The following is a 26437-nucleotide window of genomic DNA, read 5'->3' on the forward strand; positions in this document are numbered from 1 at the left end:
GCATCAAGTTTCCAGGTAGACAGAATTATCACAGTTGACTTTTTTTTCTTTAAAACATTTTAAAAGCTCATACTTTTACATAGAATATGGATACAAAATCATTAGTAATTGTCATTCCTTTTTTTTTTTTTTTCCTGGTTAAGGTTTACTGCGTTAGTCTTCCTTTCAAAAAAAATTTTTAATACTTAAATTTTTATTAAAAAACTTACGAAGTTCCACAGATATTACCAAGGGGTTTTTGGATAAATATTCAAAAAAAAAAAAAATCACTAACAGAAAAATTTCACTTCCCACTTAAAAAAAAAAAAAAGTTCACACGCATACACGAGGTTAACTGATCATTACTATGCTCAGTCACAGGGTGACAGAAAAAAAAAGCCAGCCCCATAAAAGGACGCCTGCATAATCTCTCTTAACATGCCAAAGTAACCTACTTCAGTTGGGCAAATACTGTTACTGCCGGAGGACCCAACAAGTCAGAGAGGTAAGTACTACATATTTTGTTCTTCTAACCAAGTCTTTTGTAAAACTTTAGAAACCTAATTAAAGTATAAAGTAAAGGAATAGAATCTACTCAACAGCAACTATAAACATTTCTAACAAAAAATTGTTATCATTAACATAGTTTAGACTCTCTGATGACTGGCAGTTCTAATTAGCTAATATTGAGGTAGGTGAAAACAATGGATCATGCCGGAAATCTATGCCAAAAAATAGGGTTTACTTTGTACTTCTGTGTGAGCCTCACTATTGCAAAAAACAGTATCCAGTAAAAATCAGTAAATAATGCCAATATTTCAGGATACTTTAGAACGAAGGGAAAGGAACAAAGTTATTTTAAAATGGAGTATTCCTACACTTAAATGCATGTGTATACAAATTATTCAGCACACCTGAAAATAAAAGGGTCATTACATTCTACTGTTTGACCATGTATCTATGTACATAAAGGTCTTTTCTATACTTCTATACTTTCTAGTGTTTCTCCGGATAGAATCCCAGTACCAGAATTCCTCGGGCAAAGGGTATAAATGTTTTTAAAGCTTTATATATAAATTGATGTTTTTTGGTTTACAAAAACATTTTAGCAATTTACCCTCCCAGTAGTGACAGTCTGGGCTTTACCGCTTCTCAGCCAACCTGAATATTTTAATTCTAAATATAAACTGTTAATGAGATAAGTGAAAATGAATCCGTTGCTTGCTTTATATTTATTTAATGATCACTAAAGCTTACATGTAAGAATTTCCATGTGCCTAAAAAAATGTCACAAAACAATGAAGTCCATGCAGTGATTTGCAATATTTATGTCCAGGTTGGGAATGGTAGTAATAGAAATTCTTGACAAAACATAAGCTGTGAGACTTCCTCTAAAGGAAGGCATGTCTGGGGGCCCTAGGGGGTATCGTTCCAAATACAGTACAGTGCGGTGGTTCGGAGCGTAGGCTCTGGAGTCAGGCTCGAACCTGGGTTGGATTATTTCTAAGCTGTGTGGCCTTGGGCAGTCTCTGACTTCAGCGGCTTCATTTGTAAAATGGGGAGTAATAATACAGCCAAGTCCTTGTCACCTTGGCTGTCATATAGTAAGTGCTAGAAAACTGCTATCATTATTCTCCCCTCCCTCTACCTGTTAAACCACCAAAGGATGAATCTAGTAGGCAGTAGGCAAAGTTTCCTTGCCCTATCATTTGGTGAGAATTATTTTTCTTAAACTTATTTGCAGATCTTTACAGCCTATTTTACATAAAGACTGAGCCTATGGAGGGTAAACATCTCACTGTGCTTACCGTCTGGACTCTGCATCTGCTAATATTTCAGTGCATGCTTTCTCTCTGGGACTTAGTCGTATGTTTGGGACATGACACTGTAAAGAGCACACTGCTGAACAAAGCCTCCTCACTCACTGGCTCACCAGCTATCATGGGGTGGGGGCGGTGGCCGTGGTGTAATGCCTCTTATAAATTACCTTCAACTGGCTTCCAAGAGCTTATTAGTAAGGTGGCCAGTCATTTACTGGAATAAGTACTACCTCAGATCACTATATGACTTTCCTTCACTTCGGTAATCCACAGGCATTTACTAGGTATCTGCTGTAGGATGGTTCTGAAACACTCTATGGGATAAGATATTGTGGAAGAGAAAGCCATCATCCTTAAAAAGCGTGCATTTAAAAGAGAGAGCTTCCCATCCTGCAGAGGAATTTACAAATAATGCTTCTCTCCCTACCATGGGTAAGGGCCTGCTGCAGTGTTCAAGGCCACAGAGTATGGAGGGTGCTGAGGGTGTGTAAGCCTCTCTAGCCCATATAATTCCTCAGCTTTGCAAGAAGTCTGTAAAGCACAGGGCTTCAATGTCAGATGAGATAATGCATGTGAAAATCATCTGAAAACTGTAGAGTTAACAAAGATCTTTGTGGTGTTTTGAAAGCTCAAAAAGAAGAATAAAAATATTTTGTTAAGTTTCTACAAATACGGGGCACTTGGGTGGCTCAGTCGGTTAAGCTTCGGCCTTCAGCTCAGGTCATGATCCTGGGTTCCTGGAATTGAGCCCCACATCGGGCTCCCTGCTCAGCAGGGGTCTGTTCCTCCCTCTGGCTTGTGCTCTCTCTCGCTCTCTCTCTCTCGCTCTTTCTTGCTCTCTCAATTTCTCAAATAAAACCTTTAAAAAAAGTCTACAAATACCTAAAAAGTAGTATAAAAATACATTAACAGCATAAAAGCTATCCTAGGGGGCGCCTGGGTGGCTCAGTCGGTTAAGAGTCTGCCTTCGACTCAGGTCATGATTCTAGGGTCCTGGTATCGGTTTGCATGCGGGAGTCTGCTTATCCCTCTGCCCCTCCCCCTGGCTCGTGCTCGCTCTCTCTCTAATAAATAAATAAATAACTAAAATAAATAAAAAAATCTTTAAAAATAAATAAATAAATAACTAAATAACTAAAATCTTAAAAAAAAGATTAAAAAAAATAAAAACTATTCTATGTATTCACCATCTTCTTTTTTTTTTTTTTTAAAGATTTTATTTTATTTATTTATTCATGAGAGACAGAGAGAGACAGAGAGAGAGAGGCAGAGGGAGAAGCAGGCTCCCCGCTGAGCAGGGAGCCCGATGCGGGACTCGATCCCAGGACCCTGGGATCATGACCTGAGCCAAAGGCAGACGTTTAACCACCTGAGCCACCCAGGCGCCCACCATCTTCTTTTAGTCCAAAACGTTTTACGGAAATATTGTTAAAAATAGTAAAATCTAAATTCATTTGTAAAACCTTTACTTGCTTTAAAATATGTTACAAGTAAATTAATGAATGCCTTCATTTAAATCAACACATTTCCCTCTTCCCCTCCCTAGTTCCATCTCCCCAGCTCTCCTCTCTAGTTCAGACAGGATGAGTTGGTACATGTAAAGTCTTCCTATTTTTACCTGTTTTCTACCAATAACATCAGATCGTGTTGGAAACAGGAGCTAGGGATAAAACACATCACACTGAAAGTGATTTCTGGAGCCAATCTGCCAGGACTTGAATCCTGACACTTAACAGCTGTGTCTTTAGGCACGTCATGTAAGTGCTCTGGGTCTCTGTTTCACCACTGGATATGGGTTTGTGGAAGTTCTGTGATGATTCAGTGAGTGAATATACGTAGTGCCGAGAACAGTTGCCTGGAAGACAGTCTGGGCTTAATGATACTGGTTACTATTACTAATCAAGAACTCTGATAAAGAACCTCTGACTAAGGAAGGATCAAGAAAGCTGGGGCTTTGCTGTTCTTTAATGGGTAGTTGCTGTGCCTCAGTCATGGGTCAGCTGGAGATACACAAAATTAACAAAGTTCCCACTCACGGGACTTCACTGGCTAGTCGGAAACAGAAAAAGAAACTCAACCATACCGATGCTGGTACAGAGCACAGCGCCCTCACAAGGACACTCTACGCTGTCTTTCTTGGGGGCGGTGACAAGGAAGCAGGAGAGGATAAAATCAGGGAAGCTTCCAGAACAGCTGAGTTTGAACTAAGTCTTGAAGGAAAGTAGGAGCTGAGGATATAGGACAAAGAAGGAACAGTGCCAGAAAGGCACAGAGCTGTGAGAAAACACAGGACATCAAAAAACTGCGAATAATTCCATAAGGCTGGAGCCAGGGCATCAGAGGGAGAAAATGGCCAGGGAGGCAGTGCCCAGTCAAAAGGAAATCATGTGTCCTGACGGACCGGGGTTCAATGGGCCGCACTTGAAAGGCATTGTAAAAGCTGAAGCCGTAGCTCCAGGGAGCAGCAAGGGTGGCCTGAAGGTAGGCAGCGGTTAGCGGGAGTGGTAGCAGGACAGGCAGATGGACAGACAGACACACGGTGCAGAGGAGAGGTCGAGTGCAGGAGAGTCAGGAGGCTGAAGGCACAGGAACTGCTGGTGGGAGGTGGTGGGTGAGGAGGGTGGACACCTCTGTGACTCCTAACTTAGTACCTAGACCGAGGGAAGGCTCCAAGCAAATGACCTAATCTCTGGAATTCTGTTTATCCACAAGATAAGGATTTTCAATGTTTCTGACTAATTTCCATGAGATAAGAGACAAACAACAAAACCTGAAACTCCCTTGAACTTTAAGGAGAAAAGGCACATACGATTTCTAGAAACATTTTGAACTCAAGAGGATAAAGGTTCTGCAGACTCAGATCTTCACTATAAAATCTTTTTATATTACCCAGTTATCCTACTTATAGGTCAAATCAAGCCACATGGAAACACGGTATTTGTCTTCCTCACACTGAAATGAGTATTACAGTGGGATTCTTTTTTCTTACAGTTTCCAAACATTACGTCGTATAACCCTAGTCCTTTGTATTACCACCTCCTTTGTCTTCATGTTTGGTAACTTTCACACCATCCTAGTCAGTACTAAAGCTGCCAAAAGCCACACAAAGAAAATCAATGAAAGGTGAAAGAAAAATAGCTGGACTATGTGAAACCCCAAATGCGCAAGTGGGTGTTTAATCCACTAATTTGAACGTCAGGCCCCTTTCCCATCGATTTCAACATACACGTTGACGGAAGGTGAAGTGGTCTTCTTTAGTGCCCATCAGGTGAGGACACCGCAGACACACAAAGAGCAAACTAGAGACTGGTGAACACCGTTGTTTGCTGTCTTCAAGAAGTTCTCCGCGCCCTGTCCCGTAGCTGACCCTCTGCAGACCTACCGAGAGGTGGTCAGAACCAGCCTCGGCCATGGGGCCAGCGGCAGGGTCACACATGCACGAGCCAGAAAAAGCGAGCTCCCTGGGAGGCAGGGTAGGGAGGTCCCCTCACACAGACCGGCCACAGACAGCTCGGCTCCGAACACAGACACTCTGGCACGTGTGGGGCTCTATCCCGGGAAAGTGCAGGCGGCTGCCAGCGCGTCACCTTCTGGGAAGATGTTCCCTAGATCCTTCCAAAAATGAATCCTGACCACAGTCACAGCTATCAAAATAGGACTCAAAGCTGGCTGGAAAAAAAAAACATCACCTGATAGTGCAGGATGATTTATTTCACTAAGTTAACCGGGGCGCACACTATTATGAGCAGCCGAGCAGCAGCTTACGGCAACAGACCATCTGACTTTGCCGATGAAGTGACAAGAGGCTGGTCGCAGCCTGTCTGTGCCTTGGGTTTCTGTCCCACAAGTAGGAATTAATGTTTCCCACCTGCCTACTTGACAGGCAAATGGCCCACACCACCCCTCAGGTGATGGTTGTTTAGTCAACTAAAAAGAAGGGGGGAAAAAATCACTGGTTGAGTGCAAGGCCATGACGTGTGACGCCGGACCATACTCAGATGTCCCCATTTGCTCAGTCAAGAACAAGGAGGCTTTTGCAAGTAACTGACTGACAAGTGCTCAGAAAACTAGGCAACCAGAGGAAGAAGCAAAGATTTCTTTCTTCCGTGGGGTCTGTTTATTCTCAAGGGCACTGTTAAACAGCCTTGGCCTGTGATCCTGATCCATCTGCACTTACCTAGTTCCTCCATAGACCGAATCCTTGTTGTTCCACAGAACCCAAGCTTTTGCCTGTATTCTCCTGTCTCAAAAATTTCATTTTCCCCCCACTCCAGAAACTTTCCCTCAACCTTACCTCTCCTCAACAAAATAGCCAAAGGACAGTGTATCAAGAGAAATCAGAGAATCAGATCGATCAACACTCATCATTTAACAATATACAACTAAAATCCATATCTATGGGTCCACATTCTTGTGCCTCTTCTGGTTGTTTTGAAAGCATGGTCCTGGAACTTCCTCTTTGATGCATGTCACTGTGGGAGCTCTGAGTCAGATCATCTTGATGTGTAAACATGGTCTCGAGCAGACTTGGCCTTACAGAGAAGTCACCTCCTGTTGCTTATCATTTCACATGACTTGAACCATTCAATTCATAGCTAAGGCCTGAATTTAAACAAAATTACTAAAAACTTAGCTCTTTTTCATTTAAGGTTGTTGATGGGTTATTAAGTGAATAAATTATTAGGGGTAAAGGTGACATTTCAGGAATCTTAAGGCAAAAACTAAAAGCCAGTACTCTAATTCATACTAAATCTTTGAATACAGTGGTTTGATTCTGTTTCTGCCACAAATAAAAGCTAAGAAAATAATTATCCAGGCAAGTTGGTACCAGGGTAAATATTTCCATAGGACAAATTACATTAGAGCTCAGACAATTTTCTTAAGTACTAATAGATGAGTTTTGGGGCAAGCCTCTTATTTTCTTCCTTTCTGTAGCTAGAAAGATCTTGTCAGCTCATGTCAACATGTCCAGTTATGCAAAAACGAGATGATAATGTCTTAAAAAACGTTAGCTACTCTAGTAGCAATGAAATCAACTCTAGACACACACAGACCCACTACCGAAAACAAGTAAAAATACAGTGGAGGGTATTTTGCTGCGGAAGAGCTTGCTGTTTTACATATGCTAGAATAGTAGCAGAGTTACCAATACTGCACGGCAGAGACAAAACTGGGACAGACCCCCTCTGCTTCACCACAAACTTGGCAACAGAACTGGCACAAATGGCTGCTAGGGTGGCCGTAGTTACCTCACTTTGAGGAGGGAAGCGGGCTCCTCAGGCGAGACCTGAATACAGCCCCACATTTTAAGCAGCCCAGTTACTAACTGTGCCCTCAGGGTAAAGGTTTCCATCCTCATTCACATCACAGTGTGGGGCCTTAAGGAGAGTTTAGCAACCACATATACCTTTCCACTAGAAAGCACTATGAGGAAATTATAATTATTACAGATATAAGTATTCCAAGGAAAAAAGATTCAAAACAAACACTCCTTTGTGCTTTTCTCTAGGCAGTAAAACGACAAGGCATAGTACTTCCAAGTACAGTGCAGTATATCTATACTAGTAACATGTCAGAAGCTGTTGTCTAATGATGATAAAAATGTAAGATACTTAAGGGACGTTTGGTTGGCTCAGTTGGTAGAGCATGTGACTCTTGATCTCGGGGTCATGAGTTCAAGCTCCACGCTGGGTGTAGAGCTTACTTAAAAAAAAAAAAAAAAGATGAACTTATTTTTTTTTAAAAAGTAAAATACTTAAAGGGTATTCAAAAATAAATAAAGGAAGAAAAGGAAGAAGGGAAGATGGACGTTAGTTATACCTGAAAAAAAATGATTAAAAGAGCAATTTGCAATCCAAAGGTTGATAAGGAGTACTGTAATCCAAAGAGCATACCAGAAGCCTGGTATGTGTGACAAGGAACGCTTTGAAGAACAGTGAGATAATGCTTCATCAGACAACAGCACATTCCCAACATCATACATTCATCCTTTAGTTTGAGGCCCTCCCATACTGAAAGATATCATCTTGGTATTTCCAGGACCTAGCATATGAAAACACTAAAAACAATTTTTGCTGAATAAAAGAATGGAGTAAGTCAAGGTTCAGGAAAGTAAGCTTGAATCCTCAAATGACTAAAGGAAGGTATAAAATGTATCTCCAAGGGAAGATGATAATAAACGGGGATCAATTCATACAAGAATGGGATAACAACGGTCAAGTACATGAAAGGATTTTTCTCTCAATTTAGAAAAGATAAAATTGACTAAAACTATGGCATTGATAGCATAGGATAGATATAATCAAGAACTAAGGTAATACGCTAGCGTCGCTGACTAACAAAATCAACTTTCAAGAGGTTACCAAACATCCAAATGACCAGATTTCAAGACGGCCTTGATTCATCTTTTCCAAAGATCACTTCTGAGCCATCCCATTTACATGTCCACATCATGCAGGTGTCTTTCTCTGACTGACTCAGGACGAGGGTGGGCAGTAGGAGGCCCCTCAAGAGTCTTCTCCTTGGGGTTCGATGCTGTCCTGGAAATAGGAACTCCATCCACTGTCATTAAGAAGAACCATTTGCTGCTCTGGAGTGGCTGGGCCACACTGATCCCAGGCTGTTTATTTACAGGTAAGGATTCTTAAAGCCTACACCACTTCGAGACCACAAACTCTCAGTTCTTTTATGAGCTGCCCCTACCAAGGACTGGACAGAGTAAAGAGACCTGAAGCCAGATCACCAGGGAGAAGGATCCAGCCTGACCTTTTAACCTCCATGCCACTCAGTTTCCTCACATGGCAAGTAGATAGGGGACAGCAGTACTTAGCCCACTGGGTCGCTGTGAGTGTTCTTCCAGATAGGACTTAAAGGTAGGCACCCAGTAACAATGAACACACCAATCTGAGTAAAGAGCACTGAAGGACTACCTTTGAAATGTGTATCAGAAGACAAGGTTTTTGCAAGACGAACTTAACTAAAAAATTTTCTTCTCAGATTAATTTATTTACCAATTTCCTCATTTCATAGTCAATTCATGTTCAGTATTAAAAATTTTAAAGTATATGGATAAAACTCAAAAATGACTTGTACAAAATTATGTTTTGGCATACATATCCGTACAGATGCGTGTGTACCTATAATTGCTTCTCCTTCCCCCCCCAAAGTGGTACGTTGTGGAATCTGCTTTCCTTACTTAACATTATTCCCTGTCAAGAAATAGGCTTCCACACTGCCGTTCCAGTGACTGCAGAGTACTCCACTGTATGGCTACCATAGATACGTAACCAGTCCCACGATGATGGACATTTGATTTGTTTGCAAATTTTCACCTTTATAATTAGCGCTGTTAAATATTCTTGAACGTCAAATGTTCTGCAACCCCTGCCATTTCTGGCTCTCCTGAATGCCGTACTTCATTCAGGAAGAAGTTGGATGCACGTTTACAATATGGCAAGCAATGGAACATTCTTCTCTGAGTCCTACATTAATGTAACTTTCCTAATCTCTACAATAATATTTACTCATATGGAGAATTTCTACCCCAGTATGTATTTTAAAAGCATTTCCCGAATCTGCTGAGAAATACTCCTCAAAATAAAATAAACATGCTGAGTTTTTTCAGAAAAAAAATTCTCACAGAAAGTACAAAAATAAAAGAAGTTCTTGCTACCTGTTCCTAAGTTATAACCCCTGCCTGGCATTTTTACCTCTCTGGGTCTAGTCTCAGTTCTTGAAAAGTTACTTCTCACATGAAGCCTTTCTCAACTAAGTGGATAAAGGTTTTTCTACTTTCATTCCACAATCGCAATTCCCATGATTTCAAGAATCCCTCTATTTTTTTTTTCTGCACAAAAAGAAAGTCCATATTTATTGGGGTTTTGTTTTGTTTTCGATCTTATTAATTTCTACAATTATCTTTATCATTTTCTTCTACCTTCCTTAGGTAAACAATTCTCTTCTAGCTTCCTGAACTGTATATCTATTTTCAATCTTTTTTAAAAAAATACATGCTTTCACAAGCATATAGAGTTGTTGAGTCACTATGCTGTGCACCTGAAACTCATGTAACATGTGTTAACTATACTCAAATAAAAATGTGCGAATAAAATAAATACATTCAGGGCTCTGCGTCTGAGATTAACACTTCAGCTGCATCTCATAGTTTGGCATAGAGTATTTTTGTCATTTTGTTCTAACTACTTCAAAATTCCCACTGTGATTTCTTAACCCATGAGTCTCTTAGAAGCATATTTTTTTTAGATTCCAAATGTATCCTTTATCTTTTTATTGTTGATTTCTAATTTAGTTGCCCTATAGGCACTGTCATATCAGCTGCTAAGTTAACAGTTTTCCGAAAGTTCTGAGGTCCTCTGATGACCTCGTACAAAGTCAAATTTGCAAAAATGCTCATGTCCCTTCAGCACAAATTCTGTGAAGTCACATTGGGTAAATCTTCTAAGTCTCTATAATCTCTTTTTTATCTGGCATATTCTAATAAAGATGTGCTAAAATCTCCCATTATGATTGTGGATTTGCCAATTTTTCCTTTAAATTTTGCTGTTACATGCATAATTCATGATTTTTATGTTCTTCGTGAACTGTTCTCTTTTACTTCTGTCATGACCCTCTTCATCTCTATTGATACGGAATTTGCCTTGAAGTCTGTTGTTTTCTGAAGTTAGCATTGCTACTCTGGCTTTCCATGGGTTGGGATCTGATTGATATGTGTTTTCCCATGCCTTTATTTTCAACCTTTCTGAGTCACTTTTTGAGCTGTGTCTCTTCTAAGCAGCATACAGCTGGATTTTTTTTTTTTACAAATTCAAACTGAAAGCTAGTTTCTTTTAATAGGTGGGTTCAATATATTTAAATTTCTTTCTCATAATCTCCTATCTTTTCTTGTTTAACAGAAAGTACCACTTCCATTTTTGTTCCCTTTTGCTTTAGGTCGTATTTCCATATTTTAACAATTTAACCTATCAACACTGTATGTAGTACATACCTATAACATTGTAATATCACCCCCTGATAACCCCCACTGCCTGTTAGTTTCACTGTTTAAGACTGTTAGAACTAAGTTAGCAGTTAGAGGAGTTGTCAGTGCTTTGATATGGCTAGGGATAGAGTCTTTTTCTTTTAATGTAAACCATCATCACTAGATCTACTGAAATCTTCCCTTAATTTTGGTGACTTTCAGATGAGATCTGTGCTCAGAGACAGTCCTATCGGAAGGTCATTTTTCTTCTAAAAATAACTTCACGGAGGTTATTGTTCTGCTCTCCCTAAGTTTTATCCAAAGCTCAGCCCCACATAAGGAGTTTTATTGTAGCTTTCCACTTGTCAACGTAGGACTTGAAATTTCATCTTAACATTATTTATCACAAGAAAAGAACTGGAAATAATCCAAATATTCATCAAGGGAGTAGCTAAGCAAATTATGCATTAACACACTGGAATACTGTAGAAATATCCAATGTCTACATGAGATCTACATATGACAAATACATAGATTACACTGATCCATGAACATGTTAAGTGGATAAGGCAGAACACAAGACACCACGTGTGTAATGCTTACTAGCATGCGAAATGTAGGAAGGTACACTGCATGCATCAGTCAGTGGAGTACTTGGGGAATGATCTAGCTCAGAATTAATCTTAACCTTTCCCCCGAAACAGCTTAAGTTTTTTTCTTTCTTTTTCATCGTTTTTTGTCGTGGTTGTCGTGGTTACCATCTTCTTCTTTTTTAAAAGAAAACCTAACTTTCGGTTCCTAACAAGGCCTTAGCTTGTTTCTCATACTTTTTAGGTTAACACAAATCAGATCACTGTGGTAAATTCATATTTCACTAAATAAATGTGTGACTGATTTCATTTCCTGGCAGTGATACGCATTTGGACAAAAAAAAAAAAAAAAGTCCAACTGAAATTCAATTTAAAAGCAAAGTTTTAGTCCCGTCTGAAATGTGGGGTGCTGCACACGATTTTGTTCTTAACCAGTGATTCAGAAAAAAAGGGGGAAATTTCTGCCTAAAGAGTTAGTGCATCCCCTCTTGTCACAAAAATATATTTGCTCTATTTAGATGGTTTTGTTTCCTTTGCCAAAATCACCAAATTGTGAGACAAACATAAATCTGATTCTTTGTTCTTGTTACTGTATACGTAAACATATTACATATCACAGATTTTTCTTTCTTTTTTGGGGGGGTACTTCTTAATAATCCCCTTTATCTATTTCACTACACTCCCCTGCCTACTTCTCCTCTGATAACTACCAGTTTGTTCTCTGTATTTCTGGTTCTGTTTCTGACTTTTTTGTTTCTCTTGCTTTTTAGACTCCACATATAAGAGAAATCATATGGTATTTATCCTTCTCTCGACTTCTTTCACTTAGCATAATGCCCTCTAGATCCACCCACGTTGTTGCAAATGGCAAGATCTCATTCTTTTTTATGGCTGAGTAATATTCCTGCATGAGTGTGCGTGTGCGTGTGAGAGTCGTATCTATTCACCTATCAGTAGACACTTGGGTTGCTTCCATATCTTGGCTATTGTAAATGCTAAAATAAACACAGGGGTACATATATCTTTTTGAATTCATGTTTTCATCTTCTTTGGGTAAATACCCATTAGCGGAATTACTGGATCATATGGTAATTCTATTTTTAACTTTTTGAGAAACCTCCATACTATTTTCCACAGTGGCTGTACCAGTTTGCATTCCCACAACAGTGCACAAGGGTTCCCTCTCCTCTGCATCCTCATCAACACTTTTTATTTCTTGTCTTTTTGATACTAGCCATTCCGACTGGTGGGAGGTGATACCTCACTGTGGTTTTGATTTGCATTTCCCTGATGATTAGTGAGGTCGAGCATCTTTTCATGTGTCTGTTGGCCATTTGTAGGTCTTCTTTGGAAAAATGTTTATTCAGGTCCTCTGCTCATTTTTAATCAGATTATTTTTGTTTTGAGTCAAATAAGTTCCTTATATATTTTGGATACCAACCCCTTATTGGATGTATCATTTGCAAATATCTTCTCCCATTCACTAGGGAGCCTTTCTAAGGTTTTGTTGATGGTTTCCTTTACTGTGCAACACATCATAGATTTTTAAAAATTATATAAATCTTAAAATTTTATTTTATTTTATTTTATTTTATTTTATTTTATTTAAGATTTTATTTATTTATTTGAGACAGAGAGAATGAGAGAGAGAGCACATGAGAGCGGGGAGGGTCAGAGGCAGAAGCAGCCTCCCTGCCGAGCAGGGAGCCCGATGCGGGACTCGATCCAGGGACTCCAGGATCATGACCTGAGCCGAAGGCAGTCACTTAACCAACTGAGCCACCCAGGCGCCCAATCTTAAAAATTTTAAAAGTTAGATCTATAAAAGGCGTTTATATTGCTTTTAGTTAAATATGGTTTTAATTAAAAGTACTCTCCTTGGTTCTTCCTAGAGACTGTGAACACCAATGATGGATACAAAACTGGACAACAATTTTACGACAGTCTCTGCAGCTTCTCCGGGCAACGACTGTGATCTCTATGCACACCACAGCACAGCCCGGATACTAATGCCTCTGCATTACAGCATTGTCTTCGTAATTGGGCTTGTAGGAAATGTGCTAGCCTTGGCTGTCATTATCCAAAACAGGAAAAAAATCAACTCTACTACCCTATATTCAACAAACTTGGTGATTTCTGATATACTTTTCACCACTGCTCTGCCTACACGGATAGCCTACTACGCCCTGGGCTTTGACTGGAGAATCGGCGACGCCCTGTGCAGGGTAACTGCGCTGGTGTTTTACATCAATACATACGCAGGTGTGAACTTCATGACATGCTTGAGCATTGACCGGTTCTTTGCTGTGGTGCACCCTCTGCGGTACAACAAGATGAAAAGAATTGAACATGCAAAATGCATTTGCATATGTGTCTGGATTCTAGTATTTGCTCAAACACTCCCGCTACTCATAAAACCTATGTCAAAGCAGGAGGAAGAAAGGACTACATGCATGGAATATCCAAACTTTGAAGAAACGAAATCTCTTCCCTGGATGCTGCTTGGTGCATGTTTCATAGGATATGTGCTTCCTCTCCTGATCATTCTCATCTGCTACTCTCAAATCTGTTGCAAACTCTTTAAAACTGCCAAACAAAACCCACTAACTGAGAAATCTGGTGTAAACAAAAAGGCTCTCAACACAATTATTTTTATAATTGTTGTATTTGTTCTCTGTTTCACACCTTACCATGTTGCAATTATTCAACACATGATGAAGAAGCTTCATTTTCCTGGTCTCCTGGAATGCAGCCAAAGACATTCATTCCAGATCTCCCTGCACTTTACAGTATGTCTGATGAACTTCAATTGCTGCATGGACCCTTTTATATATTTCTTTGCGTGTAAAGGGTATAAGAGAAAGATTATGAAGATGTTGAAGCGTCAGGTCAATGTATCAATTTCCAGTGCTGTGAGGTCAGCCCCTGAAGAAAACTCGCATGAAATGACAGAAACTCAAACAATGATACATTCCAAGTCTTTAAATGGAAAGTAAAAAGGAATTAAATCTTCGGTTTACAGCAAAGTAGACTGTATGACAAACTTTGCTGGACTTTTCTTATAAAACAAAATGATTGTTCAACTTCCAATAAGGATTCCTGTAAATTCCTTTCATTGGGCATGAGCTCCCACCTCCAACTTGGAAGAAAACTGATGTATATTATTTTTTACACTCAAGAAAATAACATAAAGCAAAGTTCTAATTTGTAAGTGAAATACTATACCAAAAGGGAGGCTATTTTAATAACTCTCAGTGTAAAAAGTTTTATAAAAAATTAAGAAAATATTTTATAAAAAATTTAAAATTACAGCATCAGTATTTCCTGCCAATAATTTGGCAAAAGAAAAGACTGTAAGATTGTATACTGCCCATGTAAAAATGTCAATACTGTAACATGTTTCTTTCTTTTTGGTAACATATTTCTTTAATACCTACTTCTTTCAATCTTAGACTTTTATCTCCTCAATAACATCAGCATTTTTGTTTTGTTTTGTTCTGAGCTGTAATATTTTGTCGAAGAACTCTTTTGGAATAAAGAACAGGATGCTACAAAATTAAGAGTATGTCTTTCAATGCCTACTTACAGGGAGAATAGAATTAGCAATAGATAGATTTGGATGATAACGTTGTAAGTAATGATAGTGACCGAGGCAATGAAAATACCGAGCTCTTTCCCAAGCAGCCCCCAGAGTAGTGAAGGGCCCACCAGTCAGGCATATGACAAGGACTTTATGTGGAAGTACCCACTGGGAGGAGGGTCCACTTGAATTCTGCTTGGAAACAAAAAAAAATTTGCAAATATGCTTGGCTTTTCTTGGGTGCCTGCGGGATCATTTCTTTTTTATTCATAGGTTGGTAGTACCCTGATCTGCATTTCAATGGTTTGGGCAGGGGGGCAAAGGGGATGAGGGGCAGGAGGCATAGTTGCTGCTTGCCTAAGTAAGATAGGGAAGAATGCAAAATTATGAACTTAGAGAGTTCCCAAGATTCTGTGCCACATTATACGTTTGCTCACATAAATACCTTAGCATGAACAGTATGACTTTGCAAGTACAGTCACCCTGTCTGCTAGGTCAAACTTGTTTTACTAAATCCCCAAATTACCTCAGTACAGTATCTCTGTTAGCAATAATACCAATTTTGATAATGGAACAGAAAGAAATGAAGCACTACATCATGAGTCAACTTTAAATTTTTATTAGGCTTTATATCCTGGAAATCTTTTCTTTTGAATTCTTATCCTACTCATTTCCAACTTGTACCCTGTAAGAAAATTAATCTTTATGGTTGACTCAACACCATTTACTGAGTACTTCCAGATTTGTATTATGTGAATTTCACAAAGAGCTACGTGACCTTGAAGCCAATGACCAAAAAAAGGCACTGATCTTTGTAACAGATCTTTGATAAGACAGGTGAGACTGCATGGATGGAAGTCAGGATCTTAGGGCCTTTCCCTTCACTCCACACACAAACCCCCCCAGTGAAGGAGAAGAAAGGGCAGAAGATTACATGTTACGCAGGGTGGCACTTACATAGTCATTTGAATTAGATCCCAAAAGAAAAACCGTAATGAAAGCTACTAAAGGAAAATCAGAAGCAGAGGCCACTGTAATTTCAGAGCATCTCTATGGTGCATGAGTTTGATGATGACACTGGAACACAGACTGGCTTATGTATGAGCCAACATGCTGCTTCACAGCAGAGGAGAAAGTCCTCTCTGTGCTAAGGATCTTAAGATCCTTCAAACAAGAAAGTAAATATCTATGTCACTTGGCAAAGGAATAACACATTCTTTCATCTGTTTAGTTTTCTGCCTCCTACCTCCACTGTACCACAAATCTATATAAATGATTTTCTTCAATCAGTAGTCATAGTGCCAAAAAGGTAAACTTTAACCCTATCTCCAGCTAATCCTAAAAAAAAAAAAAAGTCTGTACTCCAGTCAAACTCAGCTATCCACTCTCCTTCAAAAGGCCCTTACTACCTATTTCATTCATAAAGCCACGGTTTACACGTGGCCTTTGGGCACCCTTACAGTGTCTTGGATTATTAGTTGGCTTTACATTTACTTCCCTCATGGAGTAGGTAAAGTTGGAGAACAGGGAAAGTGTTGTATAATCTTTGTATTCTGTTACAGAACAAAGGGGTGGCCTTATATACAACACACTGTTTGAAAATCACAACCCTCCAAGTATTTTCTATATGAATCAGGTGACACATTATTAACAATTTTAAATAATAATCGTGAGCTAGAAAAACTTATCTAGGAAAGCTGCCGGTTATACAGCAGCTAATCATATCTACCTCTCCATAACTTTATTTTTTTTCTAAAAGGATATTTGGTTAATTTAAAAAAAACCTCAAAGCTATTTAGCTTGAATCAGTATAAATGCATCAATTCTTCAATGATAGTATGGAACAGTACAGGGTATAGACTAGTAAATGTCAGATGTTAGAAATGATATTAGGTATATGTGACAAACTTGGTAATTTACAAAATAGTCCATACTTTATGTAATGTCTTCCTTTCCATAGTCCTGTGAAACAGGACGAGCTCACGGTATCACCCATGCTTTATTGAGAAACTGAAGTTCCGAAGAGGGACCTGGTAAATTAAGAGGTAACATCAGGAATGTAACCCTAACTCTCTGTCCTAGCCATAAAGTAGACAGAACTGTATCACATAGGCCCCGAAAAAGTATTAGAAGGCTTAACCTGTTCCATTATACGCAGCAGACCATCTAATCCTTAAACAGGACAAAAAGCCAGCAGTAGGTAGATTATCAGCTTGGCCAGGCTGTGAGTTCCATGAAGACACGGACGTCATCTGCTATGCGCACAGCACCGGGTACAGAGTCTGGCACACAGAAGCTCTCAAGTATCCATCTAATTGAATAGCACCTGTTTTGTACTATAACTAACAAAATTCTAAAGCCCTGTTGAAATATCTGTGAAGTACTTAATTTCTCAATGAAAAGACACACCTTACATGCTTAATTACATATACTAAAGCATATACACTAGAGCATATATGTAATTGAAGACTGTGATCCTCTAGGACCCTGCAACTTAGGCATATTAAAAATAGAGCTGATTACCCAACAAGTCAGTTTAAATCTAGATACAGAGTTCTGCTTGGAAATAATTTTATATTTCAAGAGGCAAGGGCAGTGACTCCTACCAATCAGTAAAAACTACCGGGCAATTTTAAAAGGGGGAAGCACTGACCTTAAATTAGCTCTCAAAATGGTCTATTTTGGTCACTCTTTAGCCCATTGTAATTTGTTATTCTTTGCAAAGCTAAAAACATGTCCTTATTGACTACTGAGGTCAGAATGAAAAATGAAAAGCTGATTGGTGACAACATGGCCTATTCTTCTGAAGCCAGGACGGACTAAACACACTCATGAGAACTGCTGCCAACGCAAGTCTGTTTTACACCAAACTCTGAAATAAATGATCACTTAAAAGATAATCCCCAAATTCCTTTTAAAATAAAAGCTCAATTAGCTAAGGACATTCATTGACTGCTTCCTACATGCCACTTTTCCAAGTACTTGACAGGCATTATTTCACTTAATCCTCCTTGCCTTAAGAGATGGGGACAATATTATCTCAATTTTGCTGATGAAGGACCTTGAGTGCCAGGCCACATGCAGAGTTGGAACCGGCACGAAATCCACACCATTGGACCCCAGTGCCTGGAGGCTGACTCAGTGCAAGGACGTCTTTCCCCCGGCCCCTCAACTACTGTCAGAAATCAGCCTTCCTTCCAGATGTTATACTGGAAATCAGCAGAGTAATAACAACACCACCAACACAAATACATGCTAACAGTAACATGGCATAATGCTTGGAGCAATATACATACTACACACATACATATATATATATATATATATATATATATATAATCTCTCTACAGAAGATACATATATATATATAAAATCTCATTCAAACCTCCTTAATACTTTTGTGAGGCTCGTCCCATTACTTTCCCTGTTTTATAAATAAGGAAATGATATCCCAGAGAAACTGAGTAAATTGCCCAAGGTCACATAGCTGTAAGTGGGGGAGCCAAGCTCTAAATATTGGCAGTCCAATTCCCGGGTCTGCACATTAATCTTAATCACTATACTATTTGTATTAAACAAGCAGAATTATGGTCCAGGTCCTCAGAGAGCCTTGAAAGAGACATGGTTCACCAAATACCCTCCAATTCCCTTAGGGGCATATGTGACTACTTCTGGCCAATGGGTTGGGGGCAGAAGTGACATATGTCACTTCCAGGCTGAAGTGTTAGAGAGCAGTGAGATATCCCATTCCCCTCTTGTCTCCTGTCACAGTGACCAGAGATGTTCTAGATGGTGGGAACCTTTGTTAGCCTGGATCCTCGAATGAGTAAGTGGAGAACTCCCCACCTCTTACCCCAAGTAGCACAAATAAGAAACACACTTACGTATTTAGCCACTGAGATTTCAGGGTTAATTTGTGGCTACAACATAAGCCAGCCTTCTGACTAATACAGTATTTAATCTACTTAGAATGAAACAGACCAATAAACAGAACGTAAGAAAAGAAAAATGCAGACACTATCCAGTTCTCCTGGCAAACAAACATAATCTTCCTTAATCCCACTTTCATTGTGTCATTTCATGCTCCAGGATTGAGAATAGTTCCCCCATGACCTATCACACGAAGTCCAAGTTCCTCTCCCACACTTTCAAGCCCCTGAACCTAATTTCCCTCTATTGCCCAACATGTACCTTTCAAGTTAGTCTAGCTGGTATTGTTTCTGTACCACGAATATAACGAATATTTGGTTCCCAATAATTGAATTATTCTGCTTCCCCTATTTATTCTTTACACTCACATCCCAATCATACCTTCTCCTTAAATTCTTCTTTGACTACTCACAGCCACCCATCTTCCTTTCCTCAACTTATTTGGATCTTATATAGTCAATGCCACATAGTTTTAACTTTAGATGTATATTATCTTAGAATAAAAGAAAAAAGAAAACACACTGGCCTGGAAGCCTGCGGCCCGGTTCTGGTCTGACTTCTAATCAGCCATACCACCTCTTTTAGCCTTTCTAGATTTGTTTTCTTTTTCTTTTTCTTTCTTTCTTTCTTTCTTTATTTGACAGAGACAGAGACAGCGAGAGCAGGAACACAAGCAGGGGGAGTGGGAGAGGGAGAAGCAGGCTCCCCGCTGAGCGAGGAGCCCGACGTGGGACTCGATCCCAGGACCCCGGGATCATGACCTGAGCCGAAGGCAGTCGCTTAACCAACTGAGCCACCCAGGCGCCCCTAGATTTGTTTTCTTATCAATGAAACAATAGCATGAAATAATGTGTAAACTCTTTGCCAACATCACACAGCCCATGGTCTATTACTTCACGTGCATTCACTCTTACACCCCTCACCCTAAACACAAGCTCCTCTGGGGCAGACCCTGACTTTTACTTCTTTCTATTCTGAGTAACTCCAAGCACAGCACCTTGCACATCAATAGCGCTCATAAGATATATGTCGACTACAGGTCATCAAATATTAGCTGAAGTTACTATATGATTTGTACTATTAAAGCGCGATGGGTAAGGGGTTTTATTATTGCTGGTCATAACTTGTTAGGTAGCAATAGATAATTAATATGTGCTTCATACTGGAATATTAATCATGAAAAATATACTAAACTGGAACCTGGAATGACAATGAAATCAGTCAAGATTTCTTTCTTTCTTTTTTTTTTTAAAGATTTTATTTATTTATTTGAGAGAGAAAATGAGATAGAGAGAGCATGAGAGGGGGGAGGGTCAGAGGGAGAAGCAGACTCCCTGCTGAGCAGGGAGCCCGATGCGGGACTCGATTCCGGGACTCCAGGATCATGACCTGAGCCGAAGGCAGTCGCTTAAGCAACTGAGCCACCCAGGTGCCCCTAGTCAAGATTTCTTAAAAACAAAACAAAAAACCCCCCAGCTTTCTGCTACCAGTATAAGGAGTGCCCCTAGCTTTTCTTCTTCCTTCCGCATACAAGGAAGCAACATACGGTAGATACAGTTATTTAATATCTCCCTGATAATACATATCTAGACTGTTCCACCTTACAGAAATCTCTGCCACAATGCAGCTGTTAGAAAGAAGGGACTTATAGGAGGGTAGCTCACGTGGGAAAATACATGATCTTATTTTTCAATAGTTTATCTTCCTCAAAAGTTTTAAAGACCTTCTTTTTTCTCTTTATTTGCATACCTACTATGTGGCTTCTCACTGCTATTAATATTTTTTTAGATGTCTTGCCTACTCAACTAAACAGCAAGCCACTCATGGGCCCATTACTCTTCGGTCCCACACGGCACCTACCACAATTGATCCAAACCAAGAATTCAAATAGTGTTTGATTGGCTTTTACCAGTTTTCTCAGAGGGTGAGAACATCTATTTCTGATTTCTATACTTGTAAGAATGACTTTTCCCATGCAGGTTTTAAGAAGAAAAGAGTGTGTCAGAATGAAACTACAAGGAGGCTACAAAAGGTTTTAATGATGCTCTAGAAATGGTAACATTGAGATGCGCTCTTACTGCTGGAGGGTGGCAGCTGTACGATTTCCCCCTTATGTCCCTATGGCGAAACATTAGCTTCTTAATATATATAGTGAAAATATATGGGGTTACTGCCCATATACTGCATGCAGTCAGGTTTAAAAAATAAATGCCAACTAGATTATGCATTGGTTTACCATATACATATTGCAGTTCGAGAGAGTAATGAAATATCATAAGTGCCATCTTGTGTATTACTGACTCTTTAAGGAATCAAGAGCAAGAAACGGTCATGAATTTGAGTGTTATTAGCTTTACCTGAAGAATAGCTGTTAAGAAGAAGGCATCACCAAAACAGACCCATAGACACAACACTCACACAACAAGAAATCAAAGCATGCCCATTTTCAGTCCCACAACCTGGTAAGTGCTCAACCTGGGACATGGCCTGAGTGTGCCCGTACCCAGACACTCGGGTCTCTGGAGAGATCCAGGGAGAAGTCAGTCAATCGGAGGCAGGGGCAGGGCTGAAAGATTCTGTAGGTCTTGGCCATGCAGAGCTGAGGAAGTGGTAGATGGAAAGAAAAAGTGTATCCCATTAGGGATCCAGTTGTCAAATTATCTGAAGTTTGTGTGTTTGGCAAAACGCTGATAAGGTGATGAGTACATGGTAGTCATTATAGTATTCTCTCTGCATTTGTGTTATATTTGAAAATTTTCTGTAATACATTTTAAAAATGGTTACGTATAGTCTCCAACAATTCCCATACTCTCGTTACGTAAGGGGTGGAAGCAGAAATTCAGGGACAGACTCACAAAGGCTTGAGAGAGAGATGGCAGTGGGTATCACATGGCTCCAAGTCCATCTCTCATTAGTTAGCTGCACGACCCAAATCATACGAGAAGACAGGAATGGGACACGGGGCCACATTCAAATTTTAAGATCACACAGGAGAAAAGTCGCAACTGACCTTCAAGAAGTCCTAGTAAAACACGGCTTTTGGTGACATAGTCACTAGCTAAGAACAGGTTATATAGAAATCCACATGGAAAGACTGCCAGGGTTTCGTAAACATACACATGCACATACATAATGTTCCATTGATCTCCCAACACAAAGTGCTACTTCCTTTTCCTTACACCATGTTCCAGTTCAAATGTAAGTATTTCGGATTCAGGTATACTGCTTTGTATATACACATTTGAAGTCAAATGTAAAAGTCGAATTCTCTTAATTACCAGTCCTGTCAGCAAAGATTCACTTATAGATAACAGAATAGCTCTCAAGCTATCCTGGGCAGAAAAAGACAGTACACAGAATTATGTACTTATAAAACTGCTGAAAAGGCTAGAAGGGCAGATTCAGGCTGTGCCTCCAGGAACAATACAGAACAACTGGTCTACCTGGAAGACTGCTTCCTCTGCCACATTCAGGACACTGGGAAATCAGGAAGTCATTACATCATTTCAATATAACCTAGGAATCAGGAAGTTGTATGAACTATAATCCCCAGAGCCCCGTTGGGTCTGTAGAATAGACCAGAAAATTGGTATTTCATATGCTACCACCTTGGCTCACACTGAACTCAGCACCGTACAAGTTCTTCTGACTGGTGGAACCTAAATCATATCCAGAACGCTGGAGGTAAGGGGGCTTAAGAAATAAAGTATTCAGCTTTCCACCCTCTGCTTTATGTGGAGGTACACTAGGAGAACCATGGGAAAGATAATGAGCAAGCCAATCTAAGTGTATCCATCATACCACATAAAATACCAAAATACTCTACCAAAAGGGAGGAAGGAGTGTGTAATTTAAAAAAGAAGAAACAAGAGGGGTGCCTGAGTGGCTCAGTCAATTAAGCATCTGACTCTTGATTTTGGTTGAGGTCATGATTTCAGGGTTGTGAGACTGAGTCCTGTGGCAGGGAGTCTGCTTGAGATTCTCTCCCTCTTGCTCTGCCTCTCCCCCCACTTACGCATGCCCGCATGTGCACGCTCTCTCTCTCTAAAATAAATAATCTTGGGGTGCCTGGGTGGCTTAGTCAGTTAAGCATCTACCTTCGGCTCAGGTCATGATCCCAGGGCCCTGGGATCGAGCCCCGTGTCGGGCTCCCTGCCTACGGAGAGTCTGCTTCTCCCTCTCCCTCCCCTGCCTCGTGCGCACTCTCTCTCTCACATAGATAAATAAAATCTTAAAAAATAAAATAAAATAAATAATCTGTAAAAGAAACTTTAATTTTACCATATTATTAAAATAAGGTCCATCTTCTATAAAGTAACTGGCTTATACTCTTCAAAATGTCAAGCTCATCACGGAACACTACATGAAAAACTAATGATGTAATGTATGGTGATTAATATAACAATAAAAAATTAAAAAAAATGTCAAGCTCATAAAAGACAAGGATAGAACTTCCAGATTAAAGAGTTAAGGGACATAACAAGTAAATGCATGATATAATAATGGATTGGACCACGGACCAGATTTTTTTTTCCTTTTGCTATAAAATAGGACATTATTGGGACAATTGCCAATTACAAATAAACTAATATATACTGATGTATTTAGGGGTAAAAAAAGGGCATTATATCTACAACTTGCTCTCAAATGATTTGGAAAAAATACCATACGTATGTAGATGACATACGTATATACCATACGTATATAAAATGACAAGGCAAATGTGAAAAATGTTAATAATTAGGGCACCTGGGTTCAGAGTCTATGGAAGTTTCTTTGTCCTCTTCCTGCAACTTTCCTTTAAGCCTGAATTACTTCAAAAATTTTTTTAAAGTCTAAAATATAGTGGCAGCATTTGGGAGCTCTGACGAGGAATAGCACAGTTTCTTTCATTAAGTTAAAATAAAAATTAATAGCCAAATATCTAGGGTGGCATATGGTTGGTGCTTTTTCAGATACTGTTCCATGGGGCATTTTCCTTCTTGCAGCACGTGCTTATTTTGTACTTCTCATTTTAGCAGCAAAATTCGAATACAATCTAAAAGTTGTCTTTAGACACTAACATTTTTATAAACATCTACAACACTGCAGTTGAATATGTATATAGGAGGCCCCAGTTTGGTGAGTTTATATACTCAAATTACTTTCTAGTACAATAAACAAAGGAACATTCACTACGTTTTTTTACCTTAAAAAAAAAAAAGTAGCATTAAGGCTGTGTTACACAGAAGGAAATGTCTGAGCTAAGAGGCAGACAGGCATGAATTTCAATCTAGGCTCTGCCTATTAAATACGCAGACATGACCCCAGTGACTCAATCATTCTAAGAACCTCTGCTTTCTCACGGACAGAGTAATACTAAGACTGCTGTGGATGTTCATCTAAATCAGGAACATACGTAAAACAAGGCTCTATGGTACAAAACAGTTTTTCAATATGTATTTATCAAGATTCCTTAGCAGAAAGAATAAATTCTGCTATGAAAAAGATCTCCAATTAGAATGTATGATATTACATTTCATAATGCTACTCTGTATTTTTTTTCCATGTTGTTGCTAATATTAACAAACATATCCTTGATGGAGTAATTTAGGTACACAACAAATATTTATTAAGGGCTTACTACTAAGGAAGCACTGTTTCAGGCACCAGGATGAGAGTTGAAAATAATACAGACCAAGTTGTCCTCATGAACCTGAGGTTCTATAAGCGAACTTTAAGTAAACAAATGGTATCACTTTAGGGGAGGGGTAACTCTGAGTGTTATTCTGGCTTTGTTGCATCCTTGACTGGTCTTCTGCCCTCCCAAATATTCTGTCAACTGCTTTACTAATAAACTTCCTCTCTGCTAGATATGCCGGAGTTGGTTCTATTACTTCAACTAACAGGCATGCCTGTGTTCTCATAACTGAGATAGGCTTTATCCCTTTTACCTCAGATAACAAAAGCACATTAGATACTTCAGAACTCAACATAGATCATCATATACAAAAAAAGTCAACCCTAAGATAGGTATGAGATTATTTTTGTGTGCTATATATTTTGCTATGGTTACCAAGACGTGGTTAGCATTTTGAACTTTTTTTCTCAGAATAATGCAATGATCTGAATCTCAAATCTTTCATAAGGTGCAACTTTCCAATGATAAACAAGAACAGGAAGTGAATCTTGAATATACCAGACTTCTAGTTCCCTTCACTATTATCTACACTACTGTCATCTCAGCCTGACTTAACATTAGACTTTCCACTGTCCTATCTTAAGTTAAAGTTATAATAGTTTTATTTCTGCTCAAATAAAACATATATCCCATTAAACTGGAAATTTTGACATATACTCAAATGTTTTAAGTTCTAAGAGGAAACATCTAAAATAAAGGAATTGAGTAGCAAAGCAACTTACAAAAGCAGAAATGAAAACAGATGTTAAACTTCTTTGAAACAAATTTTTACTAATACCTCAACCAAAGCTATTTCAGTCAACTACTAGAAACAGTCTACTTGTCAAAAGATCTCAACAAGCTTCACAGGCCATCAGCAACTCAAGGGTGTGGGCTCTCTTCAAGGTTCTACTTACCACCCAGCACAATGCACATTATGGGATCTCAAAACAGAGGTGATCAGTGCTGTAAAAGCTCAGTTTAGGTCAGGGGCCCACCACCAGGGGCAATTTTGCCACCCCCCCACCATCCCCACCCCGGCCAAGTGTCATCTGGCAATAGCTGTCATGACTGGGGGTGGGGTTGCCACTGGTATCTTGAGGGTGGAGACCAGGGATGTTGCCTAACACCTCCCAAGGTGCAGCACAGCACTCCCCCCCCCCCCCCCCCCCCCCCGCAGCAAAGAGATATGCAGCTGAAAGTGCTGACCAAGGTTAAGAAAAGTGGGATCGCGTTCACACGTAAAATCACTGATCATATGGCATTCCATAACCCTCTGATGATAGCCTACAGAGCCTTTCAAACAGGATACATTCAGTCTGTCCCCAGGAAAGACGCTCTGACCACTGAAACTGCTCATGCAATCCCTGCTTTCACAGCTAACCCACAATCTCCAAGGTAAGAAACTGTGTGCCATTTTATTTGATTCTGAAGACATTACTAATATCTTGATTACAGTGAGTAGCGATTTCATTTCCTAATCGCTCCTGGGACAATATCAAACGCGTAAGTGAGGCAACAGAAGCCACTTCCTCTTCGTACTTATCTTCTAACATCACTATTTTTCTTTCATCATGTTACAGAAAATGGTGCTCAAGGTTTCTGAGCCTGTGTCCTCCATGAAGAGGATAGTTCCCACTGTACAGGATTATTCTGAGGATTCAAGTGACATCGAGGTGGCAAACAGTGCCTGGGACATGAATGGTGTGTGCTCACTAACTCCTAGCAGATGATGTCACACACAGGGCATTACACACCCAAATACGGACTGACGGGAAGACTGAGACCTTGACTGGGAAAAGAGATATTTTGAGAAAGTAAGAATGAATGGATTATATATTTCTCTGTAGGGAAGATGTTGGAAATGATTTTATAAATCCACATTTCAATCCTTTAAAAATA

At 39.5% G+C, this 26437-nt stretch overlaps 2 protein-coding genes across 5 annotated transcripts in view; one reads left to right on the top strand and one right to left on the bottom strand.

Moving 5' to 3' along the window:
• Positions 1-26437, bottom strand: part of UBAC2 (UBA domain containing 2) — a 187980-nt gene that overhangs the window by 83828 nt on the left and 77715 nt on the right. The gene's annotated exons all lie outside the window — the stretch shown is intronic.
• Positions 396-14916, top strand: GPR183 (G protein-coupled receptor 183). Of its 3 annotated transcripts, XM_035003121.1 has the most exons (3): positions 428-484; positions 8257-8432; positions 13259-14916. In XM_035003121.1, the coding sequence occupies exon 3, from the start codon at positions 13274-13276 to the stop codon at positions 14360-14362; it is 1089 nt and encodes a 362-aa protein (XP_034859012.1). In that variant the 5' UTR covers positions 428-484; positions 8257-8432; positions 13259-13273; the 3' UTR covers positions 14363-14916. The 3 variants fall into 3 exon arrangements, with proteins under 3 accessions (XP_034859014.1, XP_034859012.1, XP_034859013.1); XM_035003123.1 differs by lacking the exon at positions 8257-8432 and having other exon boundaries at positions 396-484; XM_035003122.1 differs by lacking the exon at positions 428-484 and having other exon boundaries at positions 7685-8432.

This window comes from Mirounga leonina, unplaced genomic scaffold (genome assembly GCF_011800145.1).
Source record: "Mirounga leonina isolate KUSES-001 unplaced genomic scaffold, KU_Mleo_1.0 Mir_127, whole genome shotgun sequence".
Taxonomy (NCBI): Eukaryota; Metazoa; Chordata; class Mammalia; order Carnivora; family Phocidae; genus Mirounga; species Mirounga leonina.

Coding starts and splice junctions, on each gene's coding strand:
- GPR183 (XM_035003123.1), top strand. CDS start 13,274: ATGATGGATACAAAACTGGACAACAATTTTACGACAGTCTCTGCAGCT.